General features: G+C 49.3%; 1 protein-coding gene and 1 non-coding gene across 3 annotated transcripts in view; one reads left to right on the plus strand and one right to left on the minus strand.

Annotated features, from left to right (window-relative positions):
• The window catches only part of PLXNC1 (plexin C1), a 164,494-nt gene that overhangs the window by 131,442 nt on the left and 5,524 nt on the right, over positions 1 to 27,528 (plus strand). Inside the window, exons 22-28 of one of the 2 annotated variants that reach the window (XM_036250803.1) lie at positions 2,691 to 2,868; positions 5,010 to 5,113; positions 20,436 to 20,490; positions 22,780 to 22,811; positions 22,902 to 23,009; positions 24,164 to 24,327; positions 26,154 to 26,301. In XM_036250803.1, the coding sequence (XP_036106696.1) occupies positions 2,691 to 2,868; positions 5,010 to 5,113; positions 20,436 to 20,490; positions 22,780 to 22,811; positions 22,902 to 23,009; positions 24,164 to 24,327; positions 26,154 to 26,301 (789 nt within the window). Of the gene's footprint in view, positions 1 to 2,690; positions 2,869 to 5,009; positions 5,114 to 19,311; positions 19,988 to 20,435; positions 20,491 to 22,779; positions 22,812 to 22,901; positions 23,010 to 24,163; positions 24,328 to 26,153; positions 26,302 to 27,528 lie in introns of those variants that run through there. The other variant, XM_036250804.1, reaches the window with a different exon arrangement.
• On the minus strand, positions 19,322 to 19,428 carry LOC118624780. Its single transcript, XR_004958452.1, has one exon. It is a non-coding gene; the product is annotated as a U6 spliceosomal RNA (small nuclear RNA).

Consider the following 27,528-nt stretch of genomic DNA (forward strand, 5'->3'; position numbering starts at 1 on the left):
CCATTACTTTACATCCAGTTAAGATATTTTTTCCTTTTGGTTATGTTTTTAAGAACATTTATTGCCTATAAGACGGTGTTTTTGTTAAAGACAATAGCGCCCTTTAGGGAGTCGCACAGTGTTATTTCACAAATACCTAGAACGCTGTTCACGCTGGGGTCACTGGAGCCGCCTTTTTTTTTTTTGGTACGTGCCCTTAGCGGGAACCGAACCCAAGACTCTCTGGTCCGAAGGCCGAAGCTCCAACCGCTGAGCCAAACCGGCCGGGGCTGGAGCCCTTCTCAAAGGTGCTTTGTGTTCCTCTCGGTCTTTGGAAGGCCTGGGAACTAGCTGAACCACCGGCAGCCCCGGGGAGACCAGCTGCTGGGAAATACTGGGAGACACGGCAAGTCTGCTCGACCCTGGTGGGCAGGACTCGCAGTGACTCTCCCGCCCCTCCAGACCCCCCTGCGTGCTGGGATCTAGCTTAGCACTGTGGGTATAGCCTCCCCTCACACAGGGTTCCCCGAGCTGGGACCAGGAGGGGAGGGCGGGCCAGGCTGGTAGGAAGAGGGTCTGTCGCTGAGAGGCCTGTGGCACCAACTCCTGGCTCTGCCCCAGATGAGCCGTGTCCCTGGCACCAGTGACCCGGCCTTCAGTGCCCCCGTTTCCTCACTCAGAAATGGGGATAATAGTTATACAACCATCTGCCCCAGGATATTGAGAAGATTTTAAAACGTTTGTCTGGAAATGCACTTGGCAGGTTGTCTGGCCCAGAGGCCTCAGTAAATGTTGCTAAGAAAGGGGCAGGCGGGGGAGCGGGCTCTGGCATGAGGCTTCCCCACGCCGGTTCCTCCCACTGCGCCGCCCAGTCGCGAGCCGCCTTCCCGCCTGCTCTCCGGTCCGGTGTTTCGGGCTTTGTGGGCCGAGGGGTATTCTTCATCCCCTCCCAGCGGGTGCTGGGCCCAAACACGGATGTGCTCCGAGAGCAGGCGAGGGAGCAGCTGTGTTCCCCAAGGCACGGAACCCACCCAGGCCAGGCCGAGCCCACCGCTTGACCTCAGGTTCAGACCCCAGTGCTTCAGTCTTGGTCATTTGGTTAGGACTGGACCAAAGTGTACTGTTGCATAACTGGAAAAGGGATTGTGGCATAAGATTTAAAGGCAGTGAAGAGAAGACACACCCCTGAGAACCTCCCCAGAGCTCAGAAGCCCCTGTTCCGCGTTGTCATCCCAAGCTCTCGAGAGCCAGCCGCTGTTCGAAGTGCTCCATGGGTAATCGGTCCATCGTCACGGGAACCCTGCCAGTCACCGCTTTGCAAGTGACCAAACTGAGCTGCAGAGAGGCTGCCCAGCTGGTTAGTGGTGGGCTGGGACTGAACCCGGGAGTCTGACCCTTGACCCCAGAGCAAACGTTCAGCCTATGCTCGCTGGTGGCATCCTCCTCCCTCTCACAGATACTGAGCGTGTGGTCAGGGTCCTGTCCGCTCAGGCCAGTTGGGTCTCTGTTTCCAGATGTCCATACCAACAATGATAATAATGGTGATAAGTTATTCCAGATAACTTACTGCAATTATTTTCTAGGCCTGCCCAGCCTGGCTCTGTGTCAGGCCTGTACTCCCCTCAAGGATGCTAGAAGGCAGGTACCGTTATCCTACCCACTCTAAAGTCGTGAACCCTCAGGATCCCCGTTCTCCACATCCTTTGTGTTTTCGTTTTTTTAAACATGCTCAGTAGTTCATCATTTTACATTTCCTCATCACACCCAGGCTCAAAAACGTTGAATGATTGTGCATGACAGAGTACTAGATCCCTCTGACTCCAGCCTACCAAGGCGCCTTAGACTCGACGCTGTGTGCTGTACCAATTACAACGTGCTCTTAGCACGTCCATGACTCAGTTCCCCCGAGGGTCCGTAGTAAGTAAACATTGTTTTCAGACATGTCCGTGTGGTCTTAGTCAAAGGAAACCTGAAATTGCTTCTAAATGTGTTTTGAAATATTCCCTGGTCCAGTGTTTTCACACATTCCCGATGGCCGCGCTCCCCCGTTGGTCTGATTCCGAGGTCCTGCTGCTCTGGGGGAGTGTTAACTGAGAAAACGTGACGTAATGGCCCTGAGACGGAAAGTAATTACAGCAGGGAGGTAGCGCAGGGCGGCGACCGCAGTGCCTTCATGAGGGGTAGGCAGCCAGTCCGGAGGGGAGATGAATGCTACCGTAATTAATGCTGCATATTAAAACATAACCTCTTAAAAATGGGGGGGGGGCGACCTCTTCCACCTGTCATTACAGGGACCTCGCAATCTTTCCCATCACTTGGAACCTCACTCCTGGGACTCTGTGGTCCTGTTAATAAAAAAGATAATCACCAGTCTGCCCTCATCTCCTGTAGAAACTCCAAGTTTTGTTTGTTTTTTTGAGGATGAGATGAGCAATCACCATTTCTAGACTCTTTAGGGGCATATATAATTTACTCTCAGATATACTTGTTCAATGCTGGCTCTGTCGTGAGAGTTTTAACTTTCTGTTTTCCTTCCCATTATCCCTGAAAAGAATGGATTATGGAAAAAAGATTACAGTACAATGCAGCACAGTGGTTGCTAATGTGCCGTCAGAGGAATTAGCAGGGCTCACCAAGGTTTGTGTCTGTTATGAATGCCTTGCAGGTTGCAGTTCTCTAACAGACTTGAAAACCTGTTTCCATTCTTGCAGGCATTAAACGTCGTCTTTGAAAAAATCCCGGAAAACGACAGTGCGGATGTCTGTCGGAGTATCTCAGTCACTGTTCTTGACTGTGATACTATAGGCCAAGCCAAAGAGAAGATCTTCCAGGCATTCCTCAGCAAGAATGGCTCTCCGTATGGACTTCAGCTGAATGAAATTTGTCTTGGTAAGGTGGTGCGGGAGGTATACTGTCCCCTGGCGGGCACCCCTGCCACCCCTCCCCCAGCATGGATGCTTCCCTCTGGTGAAGCTTACTCGGCCTGCTGTTCCCGGAGGACACGTGTCGGGGCTCAGAGAAGCACTGCTCTCCGGAGAGCATCCCGATTCTTCCCAGGAAGCATCATCCTTCAAAGACGCTGGGTTTTCTAGCGTCAAGTTTGTAAGTCAGATCCACGAGATCGCTAACCCCGAGATCACATGCATTCACCTTGCATCGAGAAGTACAAAAAGGTGTGAAGCCCGTGCCCCGTGTGTGTGCTGCGTCTCACGGTGGCATCCGATCTGTTTGCTGTGATACCGAGCGTGTCACTGGCGGGTGGCTGAGTCTGGGCGTTAACTCCAGCGCGCCAGGAAGGTCGTCTGCCTCCCTGCTAATCTCATCCTGCATTAAGTGTGTGCTCCAGCCTCCCCCGACAGGAAGCAGCATCTGCCATGAATTCATTTGCGGGCTCTATTGGTATACTGCAAAGGGGAGCATATGCGTGAGCCCGCTAACAGGGCTCCCCTTCACGCAAATGCTCATCAGCATTTTAAAGTGGAGCTGCACGCAGCCCTCGCGGGAGACTGTCATGGGAGTTGATAGCAGATAATGGGACAGGAGAAGAGTGAAATCACCGCAGTGACAGGCAGTGTAACGAGGTTCATCTCCCCTCCATGTGCCGTCATTGCCTCCACTAGGCAAGCAATTAAAATCCGCCCACCCCGCCCTCCTGGTCAGACCTCCTGCGGCAAGGCCGCGGAGGGAGGCCTGGGAACAGGGTCTGGCAAATTTCAATGAAACCGTGTGAATGTGCAGCCACTACGTGACCTGGCTTTAAAGGAAGCAGAGTCGCCAGGGTGCCTCTCCTCTGCCTGCCTCCGGTTTGCTGTCGGTGATAGGCTGTTGGGCCCTTGAAGACCAGTTGAGCTCATTGGTTAGATGCAGGTCAAAGGGGCAGCCCCACGATGTGACCTGGACCATCAGCTTCCTTGCCCTGAGCCTGCCTCTAAGTCAGGAGAGGCTCTGACTACAGAGGAAGTGGACCCTGGAGCCAAGGACCACAGGAAAAACCACCCAGTGGCCTCAGCCCTGCCACTGCCAAGTCCGCAGTAGTCCCGCCGTTCCCGGCTTTGTGCCCTCAGGTGCTCCTGGCCCCCTGCGGCAGGCGGACAGAGAGCAGGATAAGCCAGCTCGAAGCTTCACATCCTGAAGTCTGAGAGTAAGCAGGGCTCAGCACCCCAGCCAGCCAGGCTTCTGCAAGGTGGGCCTCAGAACATGAGGCAAGGCCTTGGACACCAGCGCAGACACGGTGCTGAAATCCGACACCAGAGCAGCCGTGCTCGGACCCCTGGTGCAGAGGCTCCGAGAGGCAGGCTCAGCCTAGGAGCGCGGACGGCGGGGCCTGACTTAACTGGAGAAAGATGCGCCATCGGAGGGGTAATGCCTTTAGCTGCAGCCGATGGTGAGCCTGCATGGTCCAGGTGGCCAGATGGTCCCGCTTTTTAAGAGAGAGAGCAGAAGTCCAAAATTTTCTGTGCAACATCCCGATCATTAAATGTGGCTGCTGAGTCGGCGTTATAGTAATAAGTAAAACGTGGTGCAGGGTCACAGAGAACACGCACCTGTGGGCCATCTTCTGACCCCGGGGCCCAAGTCGGCAGCCTCTGGGAAGGCGTTTGAGCCCTGTGTTTTGGGATGTTAGCCCCCCAGTGCCCCCACCCCACCCCGGGCACCCACAGAAGACAGTGCCTGCTTGTGAAGAGAATCGCAGGCGTGCGAATGCGGGTTTGCGGTGGCGATGTTCTGAAGAGCCGTCCCTCTGGGGAGGCGTCATTCCGTCTTCGTTTGGCTTCATTTCCAGGCGGAGCCTCCGAGGAGAAGCTGCAGGGGAAAGTGGTCTTACAAGTCAAGGCCTAAACATAAAACAGAAACAGCAAACAACCCAGGCTGCCAGTCTGGCCGCTGCATCTCTAAACGTTCAGATGTTTACCACTTATGTCACTTTAATCCGTTTGTAAATAATATTTGCAGAAGTGACAGGGCAGCATCTAAAACTTCTCCCTGTGATTTTAACAGCACACGAAATGCTCTTTTCCTCTTGTGTCCAGAGCTTCAGGTGGGCACCCGACAGAAAGAACTCCTGGATATCGACAGTTCCTCCGTGATCCTTGAAGACGGAATAACCAAGCTAAATACCATCGGCCACTACGAGGTAAGAAGGCGGCGTCGCCCCCAGCGTCTCCTGCCCACTGCCCATCCTAACCGGATTAGGCCATCCCTGGCACCTCGTAGATTCTTTTTAAAAAAAAATCACAGGACTCCCAGCCATCTTCCAGAATCGTTTGCAGATTGCTTTTCTCGGGGGCAGAAGTTCTCCCTAGTTGCCCGTTTGGAAGAGCCTGTGCATTACTGCCTCGGGTTCCGCTGGTTCCGCCGGTTCCCTTCTCCTGAAGCTTTGATTCTCACGAGCCCATGGCTCTCCATCCTCAGCTTAGGTGAGAAACTTCACCTTTACGAGATTCTCAAAGCATGTCCCTCAGCAAAGCCCCAGAGGAACTGTCATTTCACTTGACGCTGAGCAGTGCCTGCCCAAGTCCTAAGCCTCGCCGCCCTCCAGTGTTCACGGAGGCCGCGGAGCCTACTGTGTAGGCCGTTTTGCTGAAGAGGCTCTCCGCTTCCTGTCTGTGATACTCAGCCACGCCTCCTTCGGCCCCTGACCCACATGCTGGCTGAGTGTCCACGTGGCTGAGGGACACTCGTGGCCGCTCAGAGATCAGCGTGCTGGGGAAGCCTGCAGGGAGCAAGAGGGAGGAGGCAGGGAAGGTTCCTGAACACACTGGGAAAATGGGAATCATTCCTCAACATCATCCACGTCTTTGTTGAATACCTACTCTGTGCTAAGAGCTGGGGATGCTTACGAGAGGAACAGAGCCCTGGTCCCTGACCTCACAGATCCTACAGCCCAGGGGAAGGGATGGAGAAGGGAGGGAGACACAAGTGATGAGGCGACACCTCATGGTGGGATGACTTATGCTGTGGCTCAGAGCATCTGGGAAGGCTTCCTGGAGGAAGCTACAGCTAAGCTGAGACCTGAATGTAACCAGGCCAGGGTGGGGTGCCAGCACACCTAGGGATGGGAGAACATGCATGTTCTTCCACAAAAATACTTTTAGACGGGGTAAAACTTGAGTGGGGCGGAGGTGGCATTGGAGATGACAACAGCCAGCCTTTAGGGGACCCTGACGCGGCGCCTCTTGCCAGTCTCCGCATTTCTCCTTATTTCAGCTCCTTCCATCCCACAGGAGCTCTATGGGTCGGTACTGTTATTAACCCACTTTATAGATGGGTACAGTGAGGCTCAAGGTTTACTAACAGTTACAGTGGCAGAGTCAAGACTTTGACCCCAGTAGTCGGGCTCTCGGGCCTGTGGCTTAGCCGGTTCACACGGCAGCTTCTCCAGGAGGAAGGCAGAGGGGTGGGGGCGGAGGTGAGAAGGGAGGTGCAGGCCCACCCAGCTGCTTCAGGGGTCGAATTTTATCCCAAGAATAGTGGGAGCCACTGGAGGGTTAGTGATTTCAGAAAACGGTGGGCTGTGCGTGGAGCATGGGCGTAAGGGGTGCAAACCTGGAAACGGAGCACTGCAGGTGAGCGGTGATGCTGACCAGAAATGGCCCAGTGGCTCTGGAGCCGGACACAGTGGGTGGATTCCGAGACGGACAGGGGGTGGACCCACAGCCATGCGGGTGGGAGAGAGACCGGGCTGAGGGCAGGTCAGGATGGCACTTGGGGATGGCAGGGCAGATGCGCAGGTGCGGGCGCTCTTCCAGAGATGGGGGAGGCAGGAGGGGCAGCTCCCAGGCCACGTGGAGGGTCGGTGCTGCCGCCTCCTTTCATGGCTGAAGGTCCCAGGGAGACGTGTCTGCACCAGGGTGGCCTTCGGGCCCTCTCAGGCTCCCCTCAGCCTGGAAGACGCTGAGTGTTCCTCAAGCACAGCTTTCTGGACAACAGCCAGGAACAAAGACCACCTCGTCCTTGGGCTCTTTGGCTGAGTGGGTTTCACGCTCAGTTTGGAAACAGCTGCTGTGGGTGGCAGGGGGTGGGTGCCGCCCCTGCAGCCGTTGCTGAAGGGCACCCAGCAGAGAAAGCTGTCATTGGTGACTGTCTCCTGTGCTCACCCTTCGACAGCTCAGACTTCCCAGCCTCAGAATCTGCTTGCCAAGAGCTGCTGGCTTAGCTTTGGAGATTGTACAAGTCCCCGGGGAACTCGCTGGAAGTGTGTGTTCCTGCTGGTGGGCCCCCTGGAGAAGCACTGCCCCGAGGGAGTCCCGTGCGGGGAGGGACGTTGGAGCCAGTGGACAAGCTTAGAGAGGAGCTTGTACGGCATCCGTTTGAAGTTCAGGTTGCAGGCCCACTGCCGTCTCCTCCTCTGCTCGTGTCTGGGTGGCCAGGTTGTCTCAGCAAATTTGGAAGGAGCACAGCCCTGTCCTGGTGCTTTTGACTAATGTGCTTGCCTGGCTCAGCTGTTGGAGGAGAGCCGGGCACTCTGATCAGGCTTCTCTGTCTCCTGGCAACCCTGGGGCATGGAGGGGAGGGGGCAGGGTGGGGGTGTGGCCACTCACCACCGTTAAGGAGACAGGACCAGCCACTGGGCAGGGAAAATGAGGATCCACCACAGCCGTCTGCAAGGCAAGGGAAAGGCTGTCAGAAGAGAGAACATCCGTCTTCGCTGGAGACATCGGCCGTGCTAGACACCTATCTGCTTAAGGATGATAATGAAATTAATCCAGCCTGTAGTCACTTCCCGTCCAAATGATTTATTGGCCTCCTACCCTAGCGTTACCACATGGTGGTAATAAATGACAAGACGAGGACACAGGGCTTAAAGGATTCTCCTCCTGTTTAGAAAGCTAAGCAAGCCACAGGCGAAAAAAAAAACAAAACAGAGAACTTGAAGGAAACCGAGAGGTCATCGGGCCCCGGAGCTCTGTGCCTGGCCTGTCTCAAGTGCCCTGTTGTCCAGGACTGCTCAGAAGAAGGTCTCCACCAGCACCCTCGGCCACCTACACCTATGCACGGTTTAGTAGCAGCCCTGCGGGCTCCACGTTTAGCTGGGCTGATGTTTGCTTTTGCCCTTTCGATAAAGAAACATTCCCTCCTGAGCGCTTGCGTTTCCCTCCAGAGCGACATGATGCTGATCATCACTCATTCATTTACTGAAGTGCCCAAGTCTGAGTCACTGCGAGTGCTTGAAAGCAAAAAACTGTATTTTATTTTAAAATGGTGTCTAACTCAGGGTTTCAGGTGATTCAGAGTCACCTCCCTCCAATTAGCCCAAATTAGTTAGATTTTAGAGTTAATTTTTCGTGACAGCCAGTTCCTCCGCCTCTCTCAACACAGTCCCCCTGCTGGGACGTGGGCCTGCTGCTTGTCCCTGTGCTCTGTCTTTGGGGCAGGCAGAGTGGGGTTGGGCCCCTTGCGGGGGGCTCCTGTCTGTGTGAAGAACAGGTCCCTGGAGGGCACCCGAGGGCACGGCCAAATGAGAGCATCTCAGGGCCAGGTGCAGGCCCCCAGAGCCCCCACCGCTGGTGGTGCCCTGTCCCCTGCAGGATGGCAGCCTTGTCAACCCTGGGCATCAGCCGGCTGCTTTCCACCTGGTGACAGCGGCTGCTGGTGCCCAGCACTGGCCGCACACACGGGCCCAGGTCCTGTTCACCACCACCGTCTGGTGAGGGCCTTTGTGTTCCTCTCGGTCTCCGTCAGATAAACACGGAGGAGGGTGAGTTTCTGCTGCAGTCTCCTGTCCTGTGCAGCGTGGCTGAGGCGACGTCTTTACAAACACATTAAGCCGGAGGCATCGCTCTCCAGTAATGAAGTCCTCCCCGCGTGCGTCTGTATCTGGCTGTCGCGTGTGCGCCTGCACCGTGGAGGGACTGCGAGGTGCGCTGCATCCGTGTGGATGGGCGGGGGCTGGGCACGGCCTCTCCGGGGCTAGGCCTGCCCCCCACGCCCCCGACCCCGTGACCTTCCCCGGCCCGGGCCATCGCAGCCACCCGTGCTGTGGCGTGGCAGCAAGCGTTAAGTCCCGCAGGAAACTTTCCCTACAGGTCATACAGCTCGTTCTGTGCTGAGGCTCCGAGGGGCCCGGAAAGGGTTCGACCATTGCGTCGTTGAGGAACGTCCCTCATGACAGGCGATGCCAAAGCCGTTACTCAGATGACATGTAAAGCGCAGAGGACTGTCCCAGAGGGTCTGCTGCATTCTCCTGGGAGGCGTGTCATCTGGGACTGCGGAGTAGAGGGGCTGGGCTGTCTCTAAGGTCTCTCCCAGCGTGAGGGCTCTCGATGTTCATCTCACAAACGTGTGCGGAGCACTGTCCTAGGTGCTTCTGCGAGCAGCAACCCCTTTGTCCTCTTCGTGCCCAGGGAGGAGATGCTCTCATCGTTCCCATTCTGAGGCCCAGGGAGGCTAGGACACTGGCCTCGGACACAGGGCTCTGATGCCCGGGCCGGAGCAGATGGAAAAGGCCTTGCCTTGAGGCTGTGGCTCCTCTCTGGCCGGAGGGAGACCCTTGCTCAGAACCAGGCCTCTGAGGCAGCCTGGCCAGAGAGCTGGGGCCGATTCAGGAGAAATCCTGGTAGCTATTGTCTCTGATGTCAGTTCCAAAGGGTAACTTCTCACCCTGGCCAGTGTGGGTCGGTGGTTAGAGCACAGGTTCGCGTCACGGTCAAGGGCGTGTGTCTGGGTTGCACTTTGGATCTCTGGCCCCTGTCTGGGTGCATATGGGAGGCAGTCAATAGATGTGTCTCTTATCACATCGATGTATTTCTCTCTTTCCTTTCTCCTCTTCCCTCCCTCTCAAAGGAAAAAGTATCCTGGGGTGAGGATTAACAAACAAAAAAGGTAACTTCTCTTAAAATCTTCTGATGAGCCCTGGCCAGTTTGGCTCAGCAGTTAGAGCGTCAGCCCATGGACCAAAGAGTCAAGGGCATGTACCTCAGTTGCGTTTGGTCCCCGACCCTGGTGGGGATCATGTGGGAGGCAACCAGTAGATGTGTCTCTCTCCCCCTCCCTCCCACTCTATCTGAAAATAAATGGAAAAATATCCTCAGGATTTGAAAAAAACAACTCTGATGAATCTCACATCTGTGAGTTTATCAAAATGCTTCCTTATTTCGAATCCTACTTCAGCAGCATTCCTTGAAGATGATGAAGTTATCTTCCTTGGTGGGGAGGCCTCCTTCAGGCTCCCAGAGCTGACAGCGCCAGCCCAACCGGCCCAGCAGCAACACAGGGAGCGCTTCGGTTCCCAATTTCACACACACTGTTGGGGGCCGAACTCCTCCCCGAGGACCGGCTCGGTTCCCTCTAACAGTCCTCACCGGGAGTTCGCTAGCTGGCCCAGAGCTGACTCCCGGTACACAAGAAGGAAGCATTGCCATTATTTTCGAGACTCCTTTGGAGCCCTGTCCTGGCTGCCAGGAACTGTGCCTGAGATTGGATGTGTCTGTTGAGAAGTTCTGATGAGCCCGGCCCAGCGCCACTGAAGCACTGAGCAAAGTCACCCTCTGGCCCTGAGAGAAAAGATTCCCTTTTCATCTGCCTCCAGCCCTGGGGTGTCAGTGAAGAGCTAAGAAGGGAGACCAGCGAGTGGCTCTGATGCTGCCGCTGGCATAATGCTCGTTGAACACAATTATTTCCACGTACCGCCGCGGTAGGAACGCGAGCTACCAGCAGGGGCTTCCACGTGGGGATATATGTTGTTACTGTGTTTTCCGGTTTTTTTCTTTAAGGAAATATTATAATATTTCAGACCACATTTATCCTTTTCCATAAAAGTTTTAGGCTGAAATTCCAGCTTTCCTTTTATTTTATTTATTTATTTTTATCCTCACCCGAGGACATTCTTCCATTTTTTGTTCAGATAGAGTGGGAGGGAGAGAGAGGGAGAGAGAGAAACATCGATGTGAAAGGGACACATCGAGTGGCTGCCTCCCGCACAACCCAACCGGGGCCGGGGACAAACTGCAACCGAGGTACGTGCCCTTAGCGGGAACCGAACCCGGGTCTCTCTGGCTCTAACCGCTGAGCCAAACCGGCCAGGGCCCGGCTTTCCTTTTAGACTAAACCATATGAAATTGTCAATACTTGACTGTATTTACCTATAAAAATGGCAGTTTCATAAGGTTAAATAGAAGTTCAACTTTGTATTTCTAGAAAATCTGTTTTTATGGCATTATCTTCAACTTATGCCATAAAGATAGTGTTTTAGAACAAAGAAATCTCACCTTCACTTGCAAATGGTTTGGAGGGTATGTAGCGTCTGTTTATTTCAAGAGTTCCTTTGAATTGTTGATGTGGGTCCATTTCTCCATTCTGATAGTGGAACGTGAACTTCCACCTCTGGGCATTCAGTGTGGGCCGGCTCACCCGAGGCATGCGGCCTTGTTGTCTCACCCAACCACGGGCACGCAGGACTGGAAGGAATTTAATTTGAAATTGCCTTGTGGCCCTGGCCAGTTTGGCTCAGCGGTTAGAGTGTCGGCCTGCAGACCAGAGAGACCAGGGTTCAGTTCCCTCTAATGGCATGTACCTTGGTTGCAGTTTGTCCCCGGCCCAAGTTGGGATCGTGTGGGTGGCAGCCACTCAGTGTGTCTCTTTCACATCGATGTTTCTCTCTCTCTCTTTCCCTCCCCTTTCTCCCTCCCACTCCATCTGAAGATAAATGCAAAAAAGTCCTCAAGTGAGGATAAAAAAAATAAGTGGAAGAAAAGAAATTGCCTTGTAGACCAGTTCTGCTCTGGGCTGGAGGAATCTTGCTTCCTCAGACCCATCCAGTGACATTAGCCCTTCCTCGATTTCACTGGGTTTTCATTCCTGAAGTCGGAGCCCAGGGGATGCTCCCTGCCTCACAGGGGTCCAGGCGATTAATGAGTCACTTCTAGGAAAGCGTTCGGAGCCTCTCAGATGGAACAAACAACATTATATTTTTAACATTTTGGAGTCTGTGGCACTTTGTGGTTTTTTTTTAATCCTCACCCGAGGATATTTTTTCCATTTATCTTCAGACAGAGTGGGAGTGAGGGGGAGAGAGAGGGAGAAACGTCCATGTGAGAGAGCACATCGATGGGCTGCCTTCCGCATGACCCTGACCAGGGCCGGGGACCCAACTACCACTGAGGCATGTGCCCTTGGCTGGAATCAAACCCGCGGCTCTTTGGTCCACCAGCCGATGCTCTAATCGCTGGGCCAAACCCGCCAAGGCTATTCTGTGGCCGTTTTTAAACAGGTGTTTCTGTCCTTGGCTTGGCAGCAGCTGACTTGTGCAAAACACAGAATGACCCCCCCTAACATCTGTACGTAACCAGTTTTCTGTTTTGCATGGTGGAAGTGTCCCATGGGGATGCCCCACCCGCCCAAGAGCAGCTGGGAAGGTTGGAAGTACATTCACACACGTCCATGCTCAAAACACACAACTCACTCCTAACAAAATGCTTTTACACTTGCTCTCGGGAGGGAACTTGGGAGTAAAATTCCCTGGGTACCAGCGGCGCCCGCGCTCCCGCCGCCCGAGCACGGTGCCCGCGGGGGTTGCTGCCCGCTCGCTGGAACCCTGGCGCCGCTCCTTCCCGGGGCCACCGCGGCCTCCGTGATTACAGCGAGGGTGCTCGCCTCTGGCAAAACAAAGCCTCTACAGTGACAGAGTATTGGCTCAACAACTCAGTGGGATCCACTTGGGATTCACTCTTTGACGGTTACATCAAATGAATCACCAGCTTCCTTTTATAAAAAGATGTTTATTGGCTTTGAGACAGCATATCCAGGTCTTCTCGGGGAGGAATTTTGTAACTGTGTTCAAACAGTCCCATAAAACTCCGTGTTGGAGGATTGCAAAGGGGGTGCCTGCACCAGCGTTTAATTGCTTCCAATGTGGAGGAGGATCGAAAAGGCAGCCAGAAAACAATGAAGGGCACAGGGGGAAAGGAGATGTTTGGTCATAACGGCAGAGTCGGAGATAACGGTTCAGAATCCTCACTCAAGGCTCTTCCCGGAGGCCTGCCGGCGCAGCCAGCCCCTGCCCTGGCCCCTCCCCACAGGAGGTCACGGACACCAGCCCTTGGAGGCCCCTGGCCCCCTCCCCACAGGAGGTCACGGACACCAGCCCTTGGAGGCCCCTGGCCTAAAGTTAGCGGCTAGCTGGACGCAGCTGGCTGGACAGCTGTGCTCTGGGGCCTCTCGGGGCTGGCCCCCCGCTGTGCTCCTTCCTCTCTGGGCGCCACCCAAGGAGATTAGGCCTGAGTCCTCTGTGCTTGCTAACCAGGCCCCTCCATGCGGACAACCAGTGTGTGGCAGGCCAGAAGAGAAATTCTGAGTTCTGCTTTCTTCCAAACTGGGGAAGGCCGGGTCCAAATTAGTATTAGAATTCAGAACGGCCTTGGCGCTTTAGGGGAGAGGGGAAAAGCACTCAGCTAATGATGTTCAGAAATGACAGGGTTAATTCCACCTCCACAGCCCCAGAGGAAGGAGAGGACTTCTGTAACCCCGATCTGCCTCCTCTTGTGGAGAAGCACTCAGAGCAGCTTGCTCCTCCCAGGGATGGGGCCGCCTCTCAGCAGAGCATCCAGTTCCTCGGGGTGGGGTGGAGGGGTACACTAGCAGGCCCTCTGCTCAGGACGATGCTCTGCACGGGCATTGCAATCGTGGGTCCGTGTAGTAAAGCCTTTGTCAAACGTACCTTTGAAATCTGTGGCAACAGATTTCAACAACTCTGTTGTTTTAACAACTCTGTTGAGATATAATTCATGTCCCATAAAGCTCGCCTTTGTAAAGCGTCCAATTCAGCGGTTTGGGGTACATTTACGGAGTTGTATGATCATCACCACAATCTAATTTTAGAACATTATCACCCCAAATAGAAACCTTGAACTCACTAGCAGTCACTCCTCATTCCTCCGACCCCTGCTTTAGGCAGTTAGTAATCTTTCTGCCTGCAGACAGCGGCCTGCTCTGGACACTGGGTGTGAGTGGACCACCCCGCCTGTGGCCTTCCGGGACTGGCTCTCACACTCAGCGTGTTTTGAGGTCCATTCATGTTGTAGCATTTCTTGGTCCTCTTCTCCTTGGGTTGTATGGTGGTTTTCTGTAGTATATTCCTATAGTGGAATAATACACAGTAATTAAAAATGGTCTCATTGCCCTGGCCGGTTTGGCTCAGCGGTTAGAGTGTTGGCCTGTGGACTAATGAGTCGTGGGTTCGATTCCGGTCAAGGGTACGTACCTCGGTTGAGGTTCGTCCCCGGCCCTGATGGAGTCATGTGGGAGGCAGCCATGTCTCTCTCACATGGATGTTTCTCTCTCTCTACCCCTCTCTTCTTCCCGCTGTATCTGATGATAAATAAAGTCGTCAGGTGAGGATATAAAAAAGGCCACACTGCTGGTAGCTGCAACAACCTGGATAAACATCACAGACCTAGACACATGTGCATATACTAAATGACTCCATTGATATGAAGTTCAAGAACAGATACAACCAACCCACAGTGAAGGAAGTCAGAAAGGAAGGGTCGTCATTGGCTGGGGAGGGTCATGGAGGTACTCCTCAGGACCTTGAAATATAACTTTATATCTTCACGTGGGTGGTGATTACACAGGTTTATACTTCGGCGAACGCCACTGAGCTGAACACTTTCTCTCAGAGAATGTTAGGTTCTTTCCTATAAGTTATAGTTAAATTTCAAAGTATATTCAGTCTTTAGAATTTTATAAGCTTCCTTTTAAAAATAGGACACACCTGCCCTGGCTGGTTTGGCTCAGTAGTTAGAGCGTTGGCCTGCAGACCAAAGGGTCACGGGTTTGATGCCCAGTTAAGGGCATGTACCTGGGTTGCAGGTTCTATCCCCAACCCGGTCCCAGTCAGGGTCATGCAGGAGGCAACCAATCGATGTGTCTCTCTCACATCGATGTCTGTCTGTCTCTCTCTCTGCTCCCCCCCTCCCCCCAGCTTCCACACTATCTTAAAAAAATCAATGGGAAAATGTCGAGTAAGGTTAACCAAAAAAATAAAATAAAAATAGGATACACTTGCATAAAAGAGAATAAATCATAAGAGTACTGCTGATGAGTTATCACAAAATGATCGCCTCCTGTACCTGCCACTCAAGACAGGAAATCAGATGGTAGGTCCCCTCAGGAGCCCCCATCCTCCGAGTCACCACCCTGTTCTCTCCTCCAAACCTCCAACGTCAGTGTTGACTGTTTTTTAGCTTTACATGAATGGAATCCCAAAGCATGCTTTCCTTGGTGTTGGGTTTCTTTTGCTCAACATCACTGTGAGGGTCATCCATATGGCATGTAGCAGTCATTTACTAATTTTCATATATAGAGATATATATATTTTTTTAATATTTAAAAATTTATTGGAAAGAAAGAGAAAAACATCAATTTGAAGCTCCACTTACTTATGAATACATCAGTTGGTTTTTTTTTCTGTTTTATTTTTTTATTAATTTATTTTTGTTACAGATGTTTCTCCTTTTTTCCTCATTGACACCCTCCTCCCCATCCCTCCTCCCCATCCCTCCACCCCGTCCCCAGCTTTGTTGTCCGTGTCCATCAGTTATGCGTACCTGTATATAAGTTCTGTGGTTTATCTCTCCCAACCCTACCCCTCTTCTGAGGGTTGTCAGTCTGTACCCGACTTCAACGTCTCTGGGTCTACCCTGTTCCTCAGACTGTTATGTTCATTATATTCCGTATATAAGTGAGATCATGTGGTATTTGTCTTTTTCTGCTTGGCTTATTTCACTTAGGATAATACTTTCCAGGTCCCTCCATGTCGTCTCAAAGGATAAGAGATCTTTCTTTCTTACAGCTGCATAGTACTCCACTGTGTATGTGTACCACAACGTTTTTATCCACTCATCTACTGATGGACACTTGGGCTGTTTCCAGATCTTAGCTATTGTAAATAGTGCTGCTATGAACATGGGGGTACATATAGTCTTTCTGATTGGTGTTTCAGGCTTCTTAGGGTATATTCCCAGAAGTGGGATCACTGGGTCAAATGGCAATTCAGTTTTTAATTTTTTGAGGTAACACCATATTGTTTTCCATAGTGGCTGCACCAGTCTGCATTCCCACCAGCAGTGTATTAGAGTCCCCTTTTCTCCACACCCTCGCCAACACTTGTTGTTTGATGATTTGTTGATGGCGGCCATTCTGACAGGTGTGAGGTGATATCTCATTGTTGTTTTAATTTGCATCTCTCTGATGATTAGTGATGTTGAGCATTTCTTCATATGTCTCTGGCCATTTGTATGTCCTGTTTGGAGAGATGTCTATTTCGTTCCTCTGCCCATTTTTTTTTCTTTTTTTAATCCTCACCCGAGGACATTTTTCCATTTTTTGTTCAGGTAGAGTGGGAGGGAGAGAGAGGAACAGAGAGAGAGAAACATCGATGTGAAGGGACACATCGAGTGGCCGCCACCCGCACAACCGACCAGGGCCGGGGACAAACTGCAACCGAGGTATGTGCCCTTAGCGGGAACCGAACCCGGGTCTCTCAGGACCACAGGCCGACGCTCTAACCGCTGAGCCAAACCGGCCAGGGCCCTCTGCCCATTTTTTAATTAGGTTCTTTGTCTTCCTTTTGTTGAGTTGTATGAGCACTCTATATATTTTGGAAATTAACCCCTTATCTGATGTATCATTGGCAATTATGCTCTCCCAAACAGTGGGTTCCCTTTCCATTTTGATGGTTGTTTCTTTTGCTGTGCAGAAGCTTTTTAGTTTCATGTAGTCCCATGTGCTCATTTTTTTCTTTCTTTCTGTTGTCTTAGGTGATGTATTAGTGAAAATTCTGCTGCGTGTGATGTCCACATCATACATTTTGTTGCCTACATTTTCTTCTAGGATTTTTATGGATTCACGGGTCACATTTAAGTCTTTTATCCATTTTGAGTTTATTCTTGTGTATGGTGTAAAATGATGGTCTAGTTTCATTTTTTTGCTTGTAGCTGTCCAATTTTCCCAACACCATTTATTCAAGAGGCTGTCTTTACTCCATTGTATGCTCTTGCCATCTTTGTTAAATATTAATTGAGCATAATGTCTTGATTCAATTTCCGGTTTCTCTGTTCCACTGGTCTATGTGCCTGTTTTTGTGCCATTACAAGGCTGTTTTGATTACAGTAGCTTTGTAGTATAACTTAATATCTGATACTATGATCCCACCTACTTTGTCCTTCTTTTTCAAGATTGCTGTGGCTATTCGGGGTCTTTTTTGGTTCCATATGAACTTTTGAAGTATTTGTTCTAGTTCTGTGAATTATGTCATTGGTATTTTGATGGGGATTGCATTGAATCTATAGATTGCTTTGGGTAATATGGACATTTTAATGATGTTAAGTTGCCCAATCCATGAACAAGGTATGTGCTTCCACTTTTTTATATCTTTCCCTATTTCTTTTTTCAATGTCCTGTAGTTTTCTGCAAATAGGTCCTTTATTTCTTTGGTCAAGTTAATGCCTAGGTATCTTAACTTTTTGGCCCTGATGGTAAATGGGATTTTATCTTTCATTTTGTTTATGTGGTATATCGCATTTATTGATTTTCGAATATTGTACCAGCCTTGCTTCCCTGGGATGAATCCCACTTGGTCATGGTGAATAATTTTTTTGATATATTGCTGGATCCGATTTGCTAGTATTTTGTTCAGAACATTTTGGCATCTATGTTCATCAGGGATGTTGGTCTGTAGTTTTCTTTCTTTGTAGTATCTTTTTCTGGTTTTGAAATTAGAATTATGCTGGCCTCATAGAATGAGTTTGGAAGTCTTGAATTTTTTGAAATAGTTTGAGGAGAATGGGTGTTAGTTCTTCTTTGAATGTTTAATGAAACTCCCTCATAAAGCTGTGCAGGCCTGGGCTTTTGTTTGCGGGGAGAGTCTTGATTACATCTTCAATTTCCTTAGTTGTTATTGGTCTGTTCAAGTTTTCTATCTCTTCCCGGTCTAGTTTTGGGAGACTATGTGTTTCTAGAAATTTGTCCATTTTGCATAGATTGTCTAATTTGTTGCCATATAATTGTTCATAGTATTTGTTAATGATCCTTTGTATTTCTGTGGTGTCCGTTATTATGTCTCCTCTTCCATTTCTGATTTTGTGTATTTGGATTCTCCCTCTTTGTTTCTTGGTGAGTCTAGCTAAGGGTCCATCAACCTTGTTTATCTTTAGGAAAAACCGGCTCTTTGTCTTATTGATCCTTTGAATTATTTTTTTGGTCTCCATGTCATTTATTTCTGCTCTGATCTTTACTATTCCCTTCCTTCTACTTGCTCTGGGATTTTCTTTTTGTTTGCTTTCTAGTTCTTTAAGTTGTGAGGTTAGATATTCTATTAGTGATTTTTCTTTTTTCTTGAGGTAGGCCTGTAGTGCTATGAACTTCTCTCTCAGAACTGCTTTCGCTGCATCCCATAGATTTTGTGTTGTTGTGTGTTCATTTTCATTGGTTTCCAGGAATTTTTTAATCTCTTCCTTGATCTTCTCAGTAAACTATTCATTGTTTAATAAAATGCTATGTAGCTTCCATGTGTTCAAAAGTCTTTGCATGTTCTTGTTGCAATTGATCTCTAATTTCATGCCATTGTGATCTGAGAAGGTGCTTGATATGATTTCAATCCTCTTGAACTTGTAGAGACTTAGTTTGGTCTTAACATGTGGTCTATCATTGAGAATGTCCCATGTACACTTGAGACGAATGAATTCTGTCGTTTTGGGGTATAATTCTCTGTAGATATCTATTAAATCTATTTGGTCTAGTGCTTCATTTAGAGTCTGTGTTTCCGTGTTAATTTTTTGTCTAGAGGATCTATCCAGTGGTGTCAGTGGGGTGTTGAAGTCCCCTGCTATGATTGTATTGTTGTCGATTTCTCCTTGGAAGTCCTTCAGAAGATTTCTAATATATTTTGGTGCTCCTATATTGGGTGCATATATGTTTATCAAGGTTATATGTTCCTGTTGGATAGATCCTTTCAATATTATGTAGTGGCCTTCTTTGTCTCTAGTTATGGCCTTCATTTTGAAATCTACTTTATCAGATATGAGTAGTACTACCCCAGCTTTTTTTTTTTTTTGCTTTCCGTTTGCTTGAAAGATTTTTTTGCATCTCTTCACTTTCAACCTATGTGAGTCTTTTGTTGTGAGGTGGGTCTCTTGTAAACAACATATATGTGAGTCATGCTTTCTTATCCAATCAGCTACTCTGTGTCTTATTATCAGAGCATTCAAACCATTCACATTTAAGGTGATAATTGATATGTACTTATTTATTTATTGCTATTTTTGTTTAGTGTGATTATATTTTTCTTCCTATTTCTTCTCCTAATTATAGCAGTCTTTTTAACATTTCTTGCAGTGCTGGTTTGAAAAACATGGAAGGCTTCACGAATGTGCGTGTCATCTTTGTGCTGGGGCCAAGCTACTCTTCTCTGTATCGTTCCAATTTTAGTGTATGTGCTGCCAAAGCGAGCACCATCGGTTGATTCTTGTATGTGCCCTGACTGGAGATCAAACCCGCAGCCTTGGCATATGGGGACAGCTCTCTAACCAACTCAGCCACCCAGCCAGAGCTAATTTGCTTATTATCATTGTTTTACAACATTCTGTTGTATGAACACCCCCCAAAGTTTTCATTCTGTTGATATTTGGATTGTTTCCAGTATGCGGCAATTACAAATAGTTTACTATCAGGACATGTACTGATTTCTGCTGGGTGTGCACCTCGATGGAAACTGCTCTGTCGCAGGGTAGATACCAGCTTTATATGCCAGTTTTTGAAAACCTGTTTCAACACTTATTAATATAACGGGATCCTCAAAAATGAAAGTGACTCAGTGTCTCTTGACCTTGGGGGCGGGGACTGAGATCTAAACACAGCAGCATCTTCTCTCTTCCAGGGTGAGCCCACCTCCCAGTGGTCCCCCAGCATCTAGTCCTTGCCTCCTTGTCTCCATGACAGGACCCTGAGCTCCCTGAGGACAATGTCTTTCTCAGCATTGTAGCTCCACCTTCCAGCACAGTGCCCGAGCATAGGAATTCTTGATAAATATTTAATAAGTGAGACTACAAAATCCAGCCAGCCATCTAATTCCTTGGTGAAGTTGAGAAATACATTAAATTTTGAAAACTCATATATTTTTGCCCTCTCTGGTTTGGCTCAGCGGTTAGAGCATCAGCCTGCGGTCCAGAGAGACCTGGGTTCAGTTCCCACTAAGGGCATGTACCTCAGTTGCAGTTTGTCCCCAGCCCTGGTTGGGTCCTGCGGGAGGCAGCCACTCGATGTGTCCCTTTCACATCGATCTTTCTTTCTCTTTCTCTTTCTCTTTCTCTTTCTCTTTCTCTTTCTCTCTTTCTCCCCCTCCCCCCCTCCCCTTCTCCCCCTCCCTCCCCTAGTCTATCTGAACCAAAAATGAAAAAATGTCCTCGGGTGAGTGTAGAAAAGAAAAAAGAAAACTCACATATTTTTTTCTTTGCTTTCAGATATCAAATGGATCCACTATAAAAGTCTTTAAGAAGATAGCAAACTTTACTTCAGGTAACCACATGATGTTCACCTCTGGTTCTCACCCAGCTTTATAAGGTGTCAGCTTCGCCTGCCTCAGACACGTGTCACAGAGGAGAGGTTGAGTTGTTGCCGTGGAATTCTATGGGAGCAGAGAAAAGCCATTTTGATCTGTTTCTAGTCCTGAGAACGTGAGCCCTGCAGACAGGACACTGTTAAGCAGTGGGGAGCCTGGACACCCACCCTGAGGACGTTGCTGCCTCTTAGCAGCCCTACCCTGGGGCAGAATCGTAGCCTCTGGAGCTCCCTGCCCGTCCCCAGTAGGATGGGGCTGACAGATGCCCTGCACAGTGCGAGAAGCTCCTAGAGAATCCCACAGCCCTGCAGATGCTGAACAAACAAGATAATCTGGTAGAGAGCCCAGAGCTCCCAGTGATAGCATTTGCAAAATTCCCAGAATGTGACGAGGAGACAATCTAAAGAGGGAGCTTTTATGGCAAAGTCACTAGGCCGCTTTCCTCTACCTCCCTGGTAGCCTCGGGGCAGAGCACACTGAGCCAGCCGTGAGCAACCCCGAGGTCCAGGTCCAGTCGAAGCAGTCAGTCCTCAGCCCTCAGCCCGGTTCCGGGCCTCCCCGGCAGGGCCTTCTCGGTCTCACACAGTTGGAAGTGGGGCTTCCTGATTCCTGGGTTCAGTATTAGGAGCCGCCTGCTGGGTTCCAACACCTGTCAGTACAGACGGGGATTGCAGGGCTCCCAACGACATACACAGGACAATTTGGTAACGGCCATCATCATCCCCTCAGGCTGGAGTGAGGGGAGCCGTCTTGCACAGGTGGCTGTCATTCTGGCATGGCACATTGGTGTTTGTGCTGTACAGAGTGGAAGGGTTTGTGTTTTTGGCTTCAAAGACTTCAAAGAGCTTGTTACTTGGGGATCTTGTGTTTGGATCTCTTCATTGGACCTCCAGGCAGTCAACACTGCTGCTTCCTCCTGCCCAATCCGCCCAATTCAGCTAAGAACCATTATTTTGATCACTCTCCTGCTAACCCTCCAAACTCCCTGCCCCTCTGTCCTTTTTTTACCCCCCGTCAAAAACCCAGCACTGGGTGACCCCAGCGACCAACCTTCCCTGAACCTCCAACCAGGCGGCCAAGAGGAGAAAGGCAACAGCGCAGCCCTTGTCCCTCTAAACCATGGTGCCCAGAGTGACCGGGCCGTCCGCGCAGCCTACCCCACTGGTTCTCTGGGATCTCATTGTGCGTGCTCCATGCCTCTACCCTCCTCCTCAAAGCCGGACCCACACAGCTCTCCTGACAGCAGCTGACTTTACCTGTGCTTCAGAGAAAACAGCAATCGAACTCCACATCCAAGACCAAACCTCCCCCCGCCTGCCCCTGCCCACTTCCCCCTGGCTTCCCCTGCCCACTCCCCCCTGGCTTCCCCTGCCCTCCCAGGGCTGTCCTCCTCCCACCCAAGGCCCAGCTCTCACCTGGGCTTTGGATTCACCATCTTTTTTGACCTTCCAAGCATTTTGACACCCCCAATAAGATCTTCTGTCAGCTGCGCTTTCTTCCTCCCCCAGTTATTGTGTTTTCTCACTAGCATTTCAAGTGTTCAAAATCTCTCATCTTCAAAACAGAAAACCAATCCCGCTTTTCCCTCCATTCATCACTCCCTTCAGCCGCATTTCTTACCAGACGGCCCTCTCCGCCTGCTGCTCTCCACTTGCTCCGTGAGCTCCACCCAGTCGCCCTTCTTTCAGCTCCTAGAAGGGGTCAAGTTCCTTCTCGTCTTCCAAGCTTTGCCCCATCCCCCTCCCTCCATTCGCCTGGCCAACTCAATCCACTGAGGTTCAGCTCCAACATCCCTTCCTCGGGGAAACCTCCCAGACTAGGTCAGGCCCTAGTTAGGTACTTTCTTGGCATGTGATTCTTCTTCACAATCCTTATCACTATTGTACTTTTAAAATTGTGTAATCAGTACATGAAATTCTCTCCTGGGCTAGAATGTAAATTCCATGAAGGCAGGAACTAGGTCTGTCTCAATGGTGGATGCCTTGTAGCCCCTGGGTGTAGTTGATAATGATCCGCACGTGGTATTTCCGCCAGTTTTTACACTTCCGGGGACCGGGACCAGCCTCCCACTCCAGTCCCTGGCCCGATCTTAAGACACAGCAAGAGGAAAATGTAGCTGTGAAGAGCTAAAGTAGAAGAGCTCAAGTAACCTCCTCATAGTGCGCACAGGGCATTTTATGAGCAGGCCTGGCAGCCCGAGGTTTTGTTTTTAATGGCTGTTTTCTCTCCGTCTCTCCGGCATTCAGATGTGGAATACTCGGATGACCACTGCCATTTGGTGAGTTCAGCCCGCTGTGCTCACTGCCTCGGATGCGTCCCGCAGCGTGGTGGGCTCCTTGGGTAATACTGCTGCTCTGTCTCCCTTTAGATCTTACCAGATTCAGAAGCATTCCAAGACGTGCAAGGCAAGAGACATCGAGGGAAACACAAGTTCAAAGTAAAAGAAATGTATCTGACCAAACTGCTGTCGACTAAGGTACACTCACTGCTCGGGCACTGCCATGACCACCTTGGGGTGGATGTGTTTGACTTAATTTCCACGAACGTGTGAAATTTTTACAAATCCCTTGTGCCTTCTAGCAAAGCAAAATGAAAAGTTTAGATTGCAAACACTTCCTACCCCCTTCTTTTCTTTTTTATAAACTGCAAAAATAACAGCACTTTACAAATTTCTCCTGTAATATCTTCAGTCAGGGATTTAATATTGTTCCCAGTCCCTTTAGCCACCATTCACTTTTGTATTTTAGGTTGACAGGGTAATTACTCCTTTTTGTTTGTTACTATGGATGAGCAATAAAACTCCCTCTTTGAATTGCAAATAAAATGAAGGGGGTAGGGAAAGTCAGGGACTATAAACCCAGTAAATCTTTCATTTTTAAATTAAGAATTCAGTTCACATGTAAAAGTGGAACCTGTGAAAATCAGTGGAATACCAAATTGGGAGCACATTTTACTTTATCTGGCTCTCAGTGGGATTAACAGAAGTTTGCGGTGATCCTTTTTTCTGCAATGACTGGCAGTAGAAATGCTGTTATCCACACCTGGCCTGTCCTGACGGGCATGCCTCTTCAGGGGCCAGCAGAGTCTGCGTGGAGCGGAGATTCGTTTGGTGGGGAGAGGGCTGCCACAGCCTCCTGATTTCCTCATCTGCCCCACAGAGCTCTGCCTATTTGGTTTTTATAAAACACTCAAATGCTTTGTACATACACAAAAAACCCCATGATGAAAATATGTGCAACAGGAAAAATTCTGGGAATGGAGAACATCACTTGAGTTTTTCCAGGATGAACGGAACTAATAAAAGCCAAACATCCGCGGCTTCTTGGTTTATGTATACAGCCCTACAGCTGGGATTTCAGCTGCTAGAGATTTCTGAGCTGTCCTCCCTGTTGGCTAAATTGTGTTGTTATGGGCACGAAGCTTCTGAACCAAATCTGAACCTGGGTTTCCAGCACCACTGTCCCGTGCTGTGAGTGCTGGCATCACTGACAGTGGTCCCTATTTTCTCTTCCGCTTGCTTTTCTGTTTTGCACATCATTTTCTCTGGACTTGGATTTCATTTTCCATCATGTTTCAAAACCGCTGCCCTATTTGTTTTAACCTCCTAAGTCGATGTTCTGTATCTTTCAGGTGGCAATTCACTCTGTGCTTGAAAAACTTTTTAGAAGCATTTGGAGTTTACCCAACAGCAGGGCCCCATTTGCTATCAAGTACTTTTTTGACTTTTTGGACGCCCAGGCTGAAAACAAAAAAATCACAGATCCTGATGTTGTACATATTTGGAAAACAAACAGGTGAGAACAAACATTAGGCGATTACTGACTGTGTCTGAGAATCTGGGACAGAATCTTAACTAAAAGGAGGGCATGGACAGTCACAAAAGGATCCGTTTATCCCTGTAGCAGAATCTTTGGCTTGGTAAGCAATCATGTCAAAGCAGTTTCTTGCTGTCACCATTTTAAACAATAAACAAAACCATTCCTGTACAGAGCATCCTATTCTTCAGGATAAAATAAACAAACAAACCCTATTATCTTTAATGCATGAAAAAGACTTTGTTTGGAATGTTCAAACAAGTTTAGCTTGACCGGCAAAAGAGGAGAAAATAGTATTTTGTGGTTTTATTATACCGTTTTCCATTAGAGAACTCTTATTTATCCCTCAGAGAATTAATCATTTTGCAATTTCCAAGCTGTCTATACTCTGATTCTGTTTAGAAATTTCCGCTTCTGTTTAATCAAATGCAGCACTCAGATACCACGAGATTAGCCAAAGGATTATTTTGTTTTTTATCATTTTACCTTAAGCTAAGGCAAGGCTTCCAGACTGATTCTCAATTTCTCCACATGAGAAACACAGCGCGTCACCTCTACACGAAATGCTTTGTGCACGAGCTGACTGCACGGAGTTACGACGCAATAGAACTCAGTGCAGCCCGAGCCCTCCCCAACATTAGGGACAGCCGATCCATTTAACATAAGCGTTAAAAGCTGAAGTTCCAGAGTTCTGGGTCTGATCTCCTCCCATTTAACCTGGGTCTATCCCATGTTTTATTTAGCCTATTCCCAGGCCCTGCTACTCCCACACCAAGCTCGGGTGCTGCTGGCTACCGTTTCCCTGTGGAGACTGCTGTCGGGCAGGGGCCGTCTCCGGGCAGTAGAGCTATTGAGAAAACCAGTAGCCATTTGATGGAGGTGATTAGCCAGAGTTGTGAAGTAGACAATGAAAGGACTTTGAATATTCCCTAAGTTCATATTCAAGTATTTATTTGAGTGCCTACTGCATACCAACTCCCAGTAGGTGCTGGGGATGTAGAATGAGGGAGGCACACACCCGTTCTCGCAGAGCTTGCATTCTAATAGATGGAGACGGAGTCAGTGGGTACACTGTGGTGGTCTGTGAGGAGGTGAGTGGTGCAGAGGATAAAGAGGGACAGGACAGGGTGGTCAGAAGCCCCCAGAGATGATGACGACATGTGAGGCAGATCTTTAAGGAAGTGAGGGCATAAATCATGAGACCCTCTGGGGCAAGACAGTTTCAGGAAGATGGACAAAAAAGCAAAGGTCCAGAGGTGCGAGCCGGCCTGGCGAGCATGGAGGACGGCAAGGAGGCTGCTGGGATTCGAATGGGTGAGGGCCCAGGCCCCGATCACGCAGGGGTTTTATCCGGAGGAGAACGGAGAGCCGAGTTTTGAGCAGAGGAGAGACATGACCTGATTCTGCACGAAGAGGGTTGCTGGTAGTTGTGGGAGAATTAGCCATCAGGAACTGCCAGGTAATAATCCAGGTGAGAAGATGGTGGCTTAGACCAGGACGTAGCACTTCGGGTGAGAGGAGGTCAAGTTCTGGAGATCTGCTGAGATGTTCTCATTGCTAATCATCATCTGATGCAGCCTAGAACTGTCTGTCTTGTCCACACCAGCTCAGACTTGTCCCCAGGGGCTCGGTCAGTTCAGCCCTTGCTCGTCCTGAGGGTGCTGTCTGGAACTCCGTGTCTGGCAAAGCAGACATGCAGGCTTCAGTAACCAGGACGAAGGCCGTTCGTTTACAGACTTAGAAGCAGAGCATCTGCACCACAGGAATGCCTGTATCTGAAGCGACATTTCTCTCTCTCGGAACAGCCTTCCGCTTCGCTTCTGGGTGAACATCCTGAAGAACCCTCAGTTTGTCTTCGACATCAAGAAGACCCCGCACATAGACGGCTGCCTGTCGGTGATCGCCCAGGCGTTCATGGACGCCTTCTCGCTCACAGAGCAGCAGCTCGGGAAGGTGAGGCCCCGCTCTAGCATTCGTATGTATAAGTCTAACTCTTTCCGGTAACTATTCAAATAGTAAACAGTTGGTCTAAAGCACACCAGCTAAAAAGAAATAGGCAACAATGTACTGAAAATTTGCTTTTCTTTAAAATCTGCCTTATTTATTTCTATTTTAATCTAGTTTTTCTGCGTGAAAATCAAAATAGTCCATTATCCCATCCCTACTGCAGAACTCTTTACCGCAAAGTATAAAACATTTTGCAGACACTAATAAATTATAAATTCAAAGTATGAAACTACTGAAATTGGCCCAAATTAACTTCATCTAAATACACCTAAAAAGAGTCTACCTGAATATAACAAATCGTTTTTGGGGAAGAAAACCTTAGTTTATCAGTTTATAATCAAAACATAAATATTGTTTTTACTATGGTTTTCTTTGCTAAACAAAAGCCCTAAGATAAAAATACAGAGCAAACTTTGAGAGAGATGTTTTGGTCCTGTTCAAACACTCCAAAATTTATTAAACTGAGCAATAGATGTACCTAATGGGTTTCAGAAAATGTTTCAGAGCTGAGCAGTAGCTCTCGGGTAGGGTTTTAAAAGTGGCTGGAATGAAGGACGACGGATGTTTTGACTGGTTTCACAGGTGCTCAGACTCCTAGTCTGAATCGAAACTCACCATCACCCTGCTTCTGCAAAACAAACCTCTTTTTACCTTTGTCTTCCTACTACCGTGGCCCAGGCTGTCAAGATATCCTCGGCATTCTCTCTGACTCCTCCTTACTCTCAGGAAGGAAGAGGCTCCTTCTCCCAAACTCTGCTCCAGTTGGTTGTCACTCATTTCAGTGTCTAAAATGTCTGTCCCTTTCTTCTCATCCCTCTGCCCCATCCCTTCATCCCCTCTCCACTGGTGTCCTAGCCCCAGCTGTCCATCTCCTCTCCCCAATTCCTTTTCATGGGCCTCAGGTTATTTTCTAAAACACAAATCTAATCTTGTCAGTCTCCTGCTTAAAAAATTGTAAATACCTTCCTTTACCTGCCATGGCCCTTCCTGACTGGGCTCCAAGTCTCTCTTCTGGACTCACTGTTTTCTTGTATATTCCATACACCTTTGATGCTACAGCTTTTTACTTTCCCCAAGTTTACTGTGAACTCATTTCCACATCCCTTTGCTCATGTCTTTCCCGTCTCATAACCCGTCTGAGTAAACTCCTACCTATTCATTCACTCAACACGA

The sequence above is a fragment of the Molossus molossus genome, unplaced genomic scaffold, assembly GCF_014108415.1.
Source record: "Molossus molossus isolate mMolMol1 unplaced genomic scaffold, mMolMol1.p scaffold_m16_p_10, whole genome shotgun sequence".
NCBI classification, from domain to species: Eukaryota; Metazoa; Chordata; class Mammalia; order Chiroptera; family Molossidae; genus Molossus; species Molossus molossus.